Source organism: Mixophyes fleayi, chromosome 4 (assembly GCF_038048845.1).
Source record: "Mixophyes fleayi isolate aMixFle1 chromosome 4, aMixFle1.hap1, whole genome shotgun sequence".
Lineage (NCBI taxonomy): Eukaryota > Metazoa > Chordata > Amphibia > Anura > Limnodynastidae > Mixophyes > Mixophyes fleayi.
Window position 1 is genome coordinate 45,187,630 of NC_134405.1, and position 12,055 is coordinate 45,199,684.

The following is a 12,055-nucleotide window of genomic DNA, read 5'->3' on the forward strand; positions in this document are numbered from 1 at the left end:
GGCTACTAATTGTGGCAGTTAAGCAGCCTAGCTCCAGTCCCCAGATAGGGCCTAGGCTCCAGCGGGCATAAAGAGTGTTGTCTGGGGGCCATTAATAGACCTGTGCAGGCAGATCTGGGTGGGGGGAACCACAATTTTTAAGGAGAGGTTGTGAGGATTTGAAAAGAGTAAAAAAAATGAAATAAGCACAAGTACACAATTTTAAAGGACGAATCCCCATATAAAAAGACCAATCCATACACTAGTGTTGTCAGCCGCTAAATGATCACAAAAGGGAATCAGTGGGCCTCTCCTTCACCACTGACCAATCACAAGCATTGACCCACACTGACTGCTTGTGATTGGCTGCTGGGGTATCACAGGAATTCCTGGCTTTGGTCATCTGGCGATGGTCAGTGCTAGTGTACGCCTGGGTTGTTATTTTATTTTTGCTATTTGGACTATGACAGATCAAGCAATAAAAAAAAGATTTTATTTTATATTTAATAAAGTGATTGACAAGAACTTGTGGAGGGTTTTACGGAAATAAATGGTATTTTAAAATTGTGTATGTGTTTTTTTTGTGTTTTTCAATATAAAAAACATATATATTATTATTATTATTATTATCATTTATTTATTTATATATAAAACACTTTTTGGGTTTAATGTAGAAGTATTAAAAAAAAAAGAAACAAGGAAAGAGTTTATGTGAATCCTATCCCCATCTACACACAGCAGGGCATTTATAATTGTTGAAAATATGCCAATATGAAGTAACCCAGAGCAACCAATCAGCAAGAGGCTTGCATAGCGAAATGACAATGTTTGGATCTCCATTTATTTATTAAAATTCTATTATTACTGCTGAGAGTACATCAATTGAATTGAGTATTTGCCTTTCTATGACCTGTTGGTGTACTATTACTTTCAATCAAGATGTTCTGTTGTAATCTTAAAGCTTATAGATTAAGTGCAACCTGGAACTTCCATAAAGAATCTACTAATATTATAGTAACAATGGATTATGAGTTTGTTAATAAGTTTAGAATGTTGGAACTCTCAGCCTCAGTCTGAGAAACAGTTGTCCCAATGTACATGCACATCTTTTCATTACAGCAGAAGACCACTTATAATAATCACCTACTTTTATAGAACCTAAGCTCTGTTCTGTGAGGATTCCCTGAAGCACGTCCTGTTTGTCATATCACTCACTCCTCTTCCTTTCTTTCTATCCTAAAACATGTACAAGTCCAGGCAGATGTCCGTAACAATTCCTATCCCACGCCTTTTCCCAGAAACCCCCCCCCTCTCGATCCACATTGTCTGAACCACAACAAAATGCAGTGCATGGGAAACGAAAACAACATAGTTCTGCATTGCTAGATCTCACTGGGGACTCAATAACGTACAATACTGCTGAATATAATTTCCGTGCCTACAAAAATTGCTGACCATTCCGTACTAAATGTTCTCATTTCGATATGTGGTAACAACTGAATTTCTCATAGAAGCTGATCCAGTCCCTGAGACGTTTTAATCTGCCAAGAATGTATAGACATGGCACAGCCTGGCGGCTATATCGTTCATCCGTTTCTCACAATGCATTTATTTTAGTTAACCTAATGGCAGGAGTTATTGTGATACAAAGCTGTTTAATCTCAACACAAAATAAATAAACTAAAGGCTTACTGCCAGTATTTGGGAACATTCAAGGTTATAATACATCCCTATGATGTGATCTTAGTTCTCTGCTCAGTCAGTATAAGTGCATAGTCCAGTTCGTTTCCGGATTGCTTTTTATTGGATAAGTGGTATCATAGCAACTAATAGGAAGACACCAATCACCTCTCACTAACTAGAAGGGGGTAAATTTATCAAGCTGCAGATTTGATGAAGTGAAGATGTTGCCGATAGCAACCAATCAGATTCTAGTTATCATTTATTTAGTACATTCTGCAAAATGACAGCTAGAATCTAATTGGCTGCTATAGGCAACATCTCCACTTTTTCAAACCCGCAGCTTGATAAATTTACCCCCAGATCTATGACTAAGGGGACATACTGATAAGTCCCGGCAGTAGGATTTTTTTTTATATCTTTGCTTATTAGGGTAATAAAAAAAATCTCTTATTTATCAAAATATACATGCCAAGAGAGAGAGAGAAGTGAAACCCAAAATAAAAAATAAAATTAGTTTTGAAAATAAATATATTTTATTTTAAAAATATATTTTAATCAGTTTTGCATTAAAAAAATATGCTTTATACGGTTATCACCATCCTGTAACAGAACAGGTCACAAGACGGAAAGTTTACGCCATTCTGGGTTATTGCATTTGGAAATGATAATGAGTAAATAGCCAGAGAAAACATTTGGTTTTGCCGGCAATAAGGATTGTTTGCCCTTTGATAAATATGCCGCTTAAATGCTAATGACACCGTGTGAACCGAAACGGGACTGAATCAGTTAGTAACACAGGTGCTGACAGGACAGAGCTGACACAGTGCTGTGTGAATGTATCCTTCACCCGGTCGTCCATGCTCCAGTGGTGGGACTCAGTATGTCTGGGCTCTGGGGGTCCACGGCAGCAGAAAGAGGATGAAAAAAGTGTTTTGGATGACATAAGCTCTCACTTTATTATAAATACTTCTGCCTCCATTTCCTAGATGGGTGGGGTACGGCATATCGATGCCGAATACCCCAACAACACTTACCACGACATCATGATTCTGAAGGGCTCCTTACTGACGATCACCAATGACGACTACTGTTGAAAGCGACTTGAACCAATCACCAAGAAGTAATAAGCCGGCTTCCCTTCATGACGTCATTCACCATGGCGACGGGATTATCGCTGTTCTTAATGGGGTAATGTAAGTATGCGCCTATGTACAATGTAGTTTACAAAGCCTTCTTCATTGTACATAGGCGCATACTTACATTACACCATTAACAGCAGCGATAATCCCGTCGCCATGGTGAATGACATCATGAAGGGGAGCCGGCTTATTACTTCTTGGTGATTGGTTCAAGTCACACACACATATAAATAAATATATATATATATATATATATATATATATATATATATATATATGTACAGGGTAAAAGATAACATATTTAATGGAAATTATATACCATGTTGCATGTCCATAATATGGGTTCTGGATATGAGAACAAACACCTGACATATTAGTTTCTGAGCCTCAAGATTTACCTCAAAGACCTCCTCGTCAAGTAGTCGTGTCCCAAACAGGGTAACACCCTCTGTGCTAATGATGGGGTCGTCTCCACGGTCCAGGAAATGGGTCTGCTTCTTCTCACAGTCAACTACCATGGTCACGTTTTTTCCTTCAACGCTTAGTGCAATCCGATGCCACCTATGGGAAGTGATCAGACATAGACCTCACAATGTAAACAAGCTTAATGTCATGCATATATGTATTAAGGATCAGGCATTTTAGAGGACAGGCACTGTCAAAAAACACAGTTAAATATGTAGTAGGGGACATTAGAGTGGTGGGTGTCAGTATTTTCATCCCTGCATGGTGTCTGCTGTCAGGAAGAAATTGTATGATTACCTCTGAAGAGACAAGTAACATGGTGGCCACCGCACCTGAATATGATTATTATTATTGTTAATTTACATAGCGCCAATCATATTACGCTGCGATGTGTCACTCACATCAGTCCCTGCCCCACTGGAGCTTAAAATTTAAGTTCCCTAACACACAAACACACACACACACACACACACACACACACACACACACACGCACACACTTCATTATGTCAGCAGCCAATTAACCTACTAGAATGGAGAGTGGGAGGAAACCGGAACACTCGGCGGAAACCCCTGTAAACACGGAGAGAACATACAAACACCACACAGATAGGGCCCTATTTGCAGTCAAACTCTATAAACTCAGATATAAAAATAAAGAATCGCTGTACCTAATGCCTTCTACTAACATGCTGAAATGCCCAATAAAGGGATATTTTATGCTGTTTATAACAAAGGCATAGGTTTCACTATCTGTCCCAGACTTAGGCCTAGATTTACTAAGCTGCGGGTTTGAAAAAGTGGGGATGTTGCCTATAGCAACCAATCAGATTCTAGATTTAATTTATTTAGTGCTTTCTACAATAAAACAGATATAATCTGATTGGTTGCTATAGGCAACATCCCCACTTTTCAAACCCGCAGTTTACTAAATCTAGCCCTTAATCTCATTTGCTTTACCCGGTCACCTGTGTTTGTATATATTTTTTATATCATATTGTGTTTTGGTTCTGTTTTCTGTATATGTAATGTACGGCGCTGCGCACCCTTTGTGGAGCCTTATAAGTCAAAGATAATAATAATAATAATAATAATAATAATAATAATAATAATAATAATAATAGGTTACCTTAACATACAGGTCAATCCAATATTACAAAAGAAGAAAAAATAACACCATGACCACAGTCTTTTAAATAAAGACAAAAGCAGACAGCAATCTAGATATATTCGTCGTTTAAGGCGTCTTCACAATAGATTGCAGGACTTGGTCACATGATCAGTGATAGGCTTGTGTTTAAGGAGGAATGCAGGGTAGCACAATTTAAAATAACAAAAAATGGAAAAATTTGAAATAACTTTGAAGTATAAAGATAAAGAGGCAGATGAGACAGACCATCTGGTCTTCATCCACCAAAGAAAAGCCTATTAACCGTAATGATATCCTATTATCCTTCTGTAATGCATGACACTCTAAATCAGACTGTTAATGTGCAGCTACGTGTTATGCACAGTTCTAATATTAGTGAGAGTATTATTAGTGAGATGTTACTCTCAGGTGGTTGTGAAAACTTTGTTGCTTCTGTGAGGTTACTAGTGAAAGGACAGGCTGCATTGTCATGAATAATGGTGTAGCCAACAAAATGGCTGCCTCCATTGTGTAGGCGATGAGGACACTTTTTCTATCCTGGAACACAGAGGTTTATGAGCTGCTAGAACTTCACTGGCAAATGTGCAGCAATGTCCTCCCTTGACAGGGCTTTTGGCAACAGATATTCTGTACTTTGCTTTTTTGTTATCATAAATGAATAATTACTATTTGGCAGGATGAATTAACTACAACAGATGTAGTGGAATCATTCAGCTACTGTGTATATATTTATTTCAAAACAATAGTATCAATGTATTAAGAACAAGCTACATATAGCGTACAGGTGCCAGGTCACTATGTTATCACTGCAGAAACACATGGGAGAAATCATCCAACCAGTGTTCTGAACGTTATGTAAGAAAACAATAAAATCTGTCTTATATGTCAGCGAAATCACCTGCCAAGTTTAGAGATCTTGATTAGAACAAAAAGTTAATATAAAGATATTTGCATATTATTAAATGGTATCTCCACTCAGAAGCTTATTTTGAATTTTTTTTAAGAAAAGCAAACACAACATATTTATTAGAGATGCTAGGGCTCGGTTTTCTGAAAACCAAACCAACCCGAACTTAGGGAATCCGAGTAGGCTCGCGAGCCGGCTCGGTACTTTTACGCATCCTCGGATCTGAATCAAGGCAAAACGTCATTGTTGCTCACACAGAAACAGGAGGGGTAGCAGTGTTCCTGTCACTCTCCAATCCCCAGTGACATTGCTCAGTGCCATTGCTCATACAGAAAGAGGAGAAGTAGCAGTGTTCTTGTCACTTGACAAAAGTTGACTGCAAATGACTGGAAATTACTGTTATTGAGGTAAATAATAATATAGAAACAAAAAAAGAGCCAAATTATGTGATTTTAGCAAAAAAAAAAGAAGAGGGATTTTAGGGGGAAAAATAGGGATCCAAAACCAAAACCAAAACACGAAGTTAATCCAGATCCAAAACCAAAGCACAGGGGTCAGTGAACATCTCTAATAATTATGGGATAATAGATCCTCTAATGTGGAATGCAAGAATATTAGAAGTAAAATATGAGGTCTGTGACCACCTGGTATAAAATATAGGGATATTATTACGCCTTATAACACATGAGTAATAGTTTTTGACAAATAAAGAAACCCTTTTTTTGCAATTACCATTCTTATTAAATTATGTTTTGGTATATTTTTGCGCTAAAGGTTTGTGTTTGTCAGTAAAAGGCTGGAGGCTTAGGTGTCAGAACTACCCCTCTGGACGATATAATATCTGAATTAACTAAGATGGAAATGAAGCGGTAGAAGACAGACTGTGAAATATATTGTTATTATTGTCCCTTTCTGCTACTATTAGTCAACAAACATATGAATATATATTTTGCAATGTATACAATTATTCGCATTGCTCAGGTATTATGCAGTGGTGGTATTACTGATCTGCCTGTATATTCTGCTGTGCTAAGCGCCGTGTTTTGACAGCACTGAAATGACATGTAAAGGTTGCAGCTGTCTGGTGAATGGCACTGATTTATGTAACACCTCTATTGCCAAATAGATAAATGTCCTATTTGACCGTTCATATGGGCCTACCAGTGGCGCACGCAGGGGGGGTTTCTGAGTCTCTAGAAACCCCCCCTGCGCTAACTTAGTGGCCACTGTCCTATACAGCAGCCGCGGCGCTGTCAAAGAAGCGTCCGCGGCGGTGCTGTATTGTATACAGCACCGCCGCAGACTCTTCTTAGACAGCGCTGCGGCTGCTGTTTAGGACAGCGCTGGCGAAAAGGAGCTGCTGCGCTCTCTCTCGGGTTTTTTTTTTTTTTTGGGTCGGCGGGGGGAAACCTTTCCCCCGACAATCCTCCGTGCGCCGCTGCCTACAGGTAAAAAAATCACATAACAAAATAAGCATCATGAATAGTGACTATCTTCCGAATGACAGAGTGCAGCACTAAAATAAAACTTTTACATCTCTCAGAACTGGCCTTACTCCGTAAAATCAAGAGTGACTCAGGGTGAAATTGCCCTTCTGTCCAATCTGCCAACCCTCCCCTGGATTTGTGTAAACAGAGCCCAAGGGGTAAATGTATCAAGCTGAGAGTTTTCCGGCGGGTTTAAAAAACCAATCAGATTCTAGCTATCATTTTTTTTAGTACATTCAACAAAATGAAAGCTAGAATCTGATTGGTTCCTATAGGCAATGTCTCCAGTTTTCAAACCCGCCGCAAAACTCTCAGCTTGATACATTTACACCCAAGCGCCGGGCTCTGGAGGGCACCACAGAATTAAAATTACTTTAAAACTGTGCGGCGACCGCTGACCCAGTGCCGTAACTAGCCATTTTAGTGCCCTGGGCGAGATAGGGAAGCGGCGCCCCCCATCTAAGTGGGAGTGCCAGTCGTCGAGTGGGCGTGGTCAACCTACTGTGGGGGGCGTAGCTAGCTCTTTACAAGTTCTAGACCGCACTGAAACCACCTCCCTCCCCATTCTTCTCGGTCTGGCTTTGTAAGGATCTTTATGTAATAAGCCTCCATAGATCAAAGTACTTTAAATGCAGCTATCACATGCTAGCTGTATAAAAAAATGAATTGGTTATTGAAATAAAACTCACTGAAACAAATTAAAACAAATGTAACAGTACCATCTGTATCACACTGCCCCTTCATCACACTGTGCCCTCCATCACAGTTTCTTCTTTATCACACCGTGCCATGGAGCCATCTTTATCCCATCGTGCCCCCTTATCACCATCGCACGAAATGAATATATATATATATATATATATATATATATATATATATATATATATATATATATATACACATACACACATACAATATAAAGAGCCTCCTAGTGTCCGCCATACCTTACAGAGAGCATTCCTGTGACCACCATACAATACAGAGAGCATTCCTGTGACCGCCATGCTATACAGAGAGCATTCCTATGACCGCCATACTATACAGAGAGCATTCCTATGACCGCTATACTATACAGAGAGCATTCCTATGACCGCCATACAATACAGAGAGCATTCCTATGACCGCTATACTATACAGAGAGCATTCCTATGACCGCCATACAATACAGAGAGCATTCCTATGACCGCCATACAATACAGAGAGCATTCCTATGACCGCTATACTATACAGAGAGCATTCCTATGACCGCCATACAATACAGAGAGCATTCCTATGACCGCCATACTATACAGAGAGCATTCCTATGACTGCCATACTATACAGAGAGCATTCCTATGACTGCCATACTATACAGAGAGCATTCCTATGACCGCTATACTATACAGAGAGCATTCCTATGACCGCCATACAATACAGAGAGCATTCCTATGACCGCCATACTATACAGAGAGCATTCCTATGACTGCCATACTATACAGAGAGCATTCCTATGACCACCATACAATACAGAGAGCATTCTTGTGACTGCAAAACAGATAAATACCTAGCCTGAAATAGACCCTACCATTAAATTAAAAAGCCCCAACAATAAATTTAATTGACCCACCAGCACCCCACAAATAAAATAGTACCCATTAAATAATTAGCCCCCACCTAAACGTCACCATTAAATTAATAGCCTACCTCCCACCCATGTACTAAGACACCTAACCTCCCTACCCTCATATCACACAATAATACATCCCCCCCTTCCCTCACACATTATGGCAGCATACCCCCCCTTCCCTCATAAAGCATAGCAGCATCCCCCCTCCATAATAGCAAGATGCAGCACACATTCCTCCCCTCCATAATAGCAGCACACCCCCCCTCCCTAATAGCAGCTCACATCCCCCCTCCTTAATAGCAGCTCACATCCCCTCCCTCCATAATAGCAGCTTACATGCCCCTCTCCCCTCCCCTCCCTCCATAATAGCAGCTCACATCCCCCCCTCCCCTCCCCTCCATAATAGCAGCTCACATCCCCCCCTCCCCTCCCTCCATAATAGCAGCTCACATCCCCCCCCTCCCCTCCCTCCATAATAGCAGCTCACATCCCCCCCTCCCCTCCCTCCATAATAGCAGCTCACATCCCCCCCCTCCCCTCCCTCCATAATAGCAGCTCACACCCCCCCTCCCCTCCCTCCATAATAGCAGCTCACATCCCCCCCCTCCCCTCCCTCCATAATAGCAGCTCACATCCCCCCCTCCCCTCCCCTCCCTCCATAATAGCAGCTCACATCCCCCCCCTCCCCTCCCCTCCCTCCATAATAGCAGCTCACATCCCCCCCCTCCCCTCCCCTCCCTCCATAATAGCAGCTCACATCCCCCCCCTCCCTCCATAATAGCAACACACATCCCCTTTCCCCTGCTTTGAAACTTACCTTTTTCCTCTTTCTTCCTGTCCAGCCGTCGCTGCCTGGCTCCTCTCTGGTTCTCTGCTCCTCTGTTGCCTAGCAACGTCATGACATCAGACGCTGAGGCAGAGGGCAGAGTTCAGAAGGGGGTGGAGCCGGGTGCCGGCCGCCATTTTGGATGCGCCGGGCGGCCGGCAGTCTGAATCTGAGGTCTGTTTGATTTTTATTTTTTTTCACTCCTCACACAGAGGCAGGTGCGGGCGGCCATTGCGCCCCCTTGGGACTGCGCCCGGGGCGGCGGCACCGCCCGCACCGGCCTCGTTACGGCTCTGCGCTGACCATACCTTCCACGGCCGCCGCACAGCTTCAGATAGATCCACGGGGAGGGGGAAGGGGCTATGGATCACCACCGCCGCCTCTCTGCTCCGTCTCCTCCCTTCCACTCACTGACTGTCGGGCGTGACATCATCACCACGGCCCGACAGTGTCAGTGAGTGGAGGGGAGGAGACGGAGCAGAGAGGAGCAGCTTTATGGAGGCAAGTAAAGGTAAGGAAAAATGTGGGGAGGGGGGGGGGGCGCGGATTGTGAAAGTGTGCCTGGGGGGGGGGGTGGGGGGGGCGCGGATTGTGAAAGTGTGCCTGGGCGGTGGGGGGCGCGGATTGTGAAAGTGTGCCTGGGGGGGGGGTCGCAGATTGTGAAAGTGTGCCTGGGCGGTGGGGGGCGCGGATTGTGAAAGTGTGCCTTGGGGGGGGGGGGCATGGATTGTGAAAGTGTGCCTGGGGGGGTGGGGGGGGTAGCGCGGATTGTGAAAGTGTGCCTGGGCGGTGGGGGGGCGCGGATTGTGAAAGTGTGCCTGGGGGGGGGGGTCGCAGATTGTGAAAGTGTGCCTGGGCGGTGGGGGGCGCGGATTGTGAAAGTGTGCCTTGGGGGGGGGGGCATGGATTGTGAAAGTGTGCCTGGGGGGGGTGGGGGGGTAGCGCGGATTGTGAAAGTGTGCCTGGGCGGTGGGGGGCGCGGATTGTGAAAGTGTGCCTGGGGGGGGGTCGCAGATTGTGAAAGTGTGCCTGGGAGGGGTGGGGGGGGGCGCGGATTGTGAAAGTGTGCCTGGGCGGTGGGGGGCGCGGATTGTGAAAGTGTGCCTTGGGGGGGGGGCATGGATTGTGAAAGTGTGCCTGGGGGGGGTGGGGGGGGTAGCGCGGATTGTGAAAGTGTGCCTGGGCGGTGGGGGGCGCGGATTGTGAAAGTGTGCCTGGGGGGGGGGGTCGCAGATTGTGAAAGTGTGCCTGGGGGGGCGCAGATGTGAAAGTGTGCCTTGGGGGGGGGCATGGATTGTGAAAGTGTGCCTGGGGGGGGTCGCAGATTGTGGAAGTGTGCCTTGGAGGGGGGGGGCATGGATTTTGAAAGTGTGCCTGGGGGGGGGGGGTGGGGGGGGGTAGCGCGGATTGTGAAAGTGTGCCTGGACGGTGGGGGGCGCGGATTGTGAAAGTGTGCCTGGGGGGGGGGGGTCGCAGATTGTGAAAGTGTGCCTGGGGGGGCGCAGATGTGAAAGTGTGCCTTGGGGGGGGCATGGATTGTGAAAGTGTGCCTAGGGCACCAAGGACCCTAGCACCGGCCCTGAATAGAATGCTCTTACTTACAAGTTTCCACTTTACATAGCCTCTGTACTAAATCCCCTCCCTTCCCAATGATGGTAATTTGGTGGGGTCTCTTCTCTTGGTCCACCACCATTCACTCTACCAAGCTGAGCACTGGCCAACCCTAAAGAGAGAGCCAAGCATTGCCAAAGGTCATGGTTAGATGTCACAGCTATATCTGCATGGCAGAACTCCGTTAAATAGAGTGAATGATGGAGGGGGTATGAAAGAGGTTCCCACCAATACTGTTATTGGAAAGGGAGGTTTAGTTCATGGATGACTTAAATGGAAACAACTTAAATTTAAGTTCCTATTTTGAAAATTGTATTCCTCTCTCCTAATACCTATATAGTCTGAGTCCGTCCTGTGGAGCTCCCATCTTGTATGCTGGGGGGATTCCTGAAGTTATTATATATCATTGGGGTCTCTATTTATTCAGATGAGAAATGCCTTATACCTGGCTTAAATGTTTCCAGTATCACTGCACATGTGTGAATCAACAACCCGGGTCACGCATGCCCAGTGACAATAACTGGCCCAGCAAAGTGGTAAGACTACTCTTACTGCTGCCAGCCAGTATCGTCAAGCAGCTGAGGATCACTCAGCTGCTTGGGCAGCACGGTGGCTTAGTGGTTAGCACTTCTGCCTTACAGCACTGGGGTCATGAGTTCAATTCCCAACCATGGCATTATCTGTGTGGAGTTTGTATGTTCTCCTGGTGTTTGCGTGGGTTTCCTCCCACACTCCAAAAACATACTAGTAGGTTTATTGGCTGCTAACAAATTGACCCTAGTCTGTGTCTCTGTGTGTGTATGTGTTAGGAAATTTAGACTGTAAGCCCCAATGGGGCAGGGACTGATGTGAGTGAGTTCTCTGTACAGCGCTACAGAATTAGTTGCGCTATATAAATAGATGATGATGGTGATGTGTCAATAACAAATTTTGTAACACTGTGATAAGCAGCATGTAGATGTGAGGTGGTAAGTGCGGTGAAACATTCCTTCAGACTCACCCACCACCACTTTGTGCCGATAAGAGATTTTCTAATTCAAGCTAAATAAAGCCATGGCATGAAGGATTTGGTGGAAGGAACTGGGCCTGACATAAACCTCTGCTGAACTCAGCTCTCAGTACTCAGTACACATATGGAGGATGCATCTTTTAAAAGGACATATCCTTTACAAGGCCATCTGTTGCCTTCAGAAGTAATTCCAC

At 44.2% G+C, this 12,055-nt stretch overlaps 1 protein-coding gene across 4 annotated transcripts in view; it reads right to left on the reverse strand.

Annotated features, from left to right (window-relative positions):
- Window positions 1-12,055, reverse strand: part of COL5A3 (collagen type V alpha 3 chain) — a 188,167-nt gene that overhangs the window by 101,133 nt on the left and 74,979 nt on the right. For 3 of the 4 annotated variants that reach the window (XM_075206858.1, XM_075206856.1, XM_075206857.1), the window contains exon 4: window positions 3,200-3,362. In XM_075206858.1, the coding sequence (XP_075062959.1) occupies window positions 3,200-3,362 (163 nt within the window). Of the gene's footprint in view, window positions 1-1,126; window positions 1,190-3,199; window positions 3,363-12,055 lie in introns of those variants that run through there. The other variant, XM_075206859.1, reaches the window with a different exon arrangement.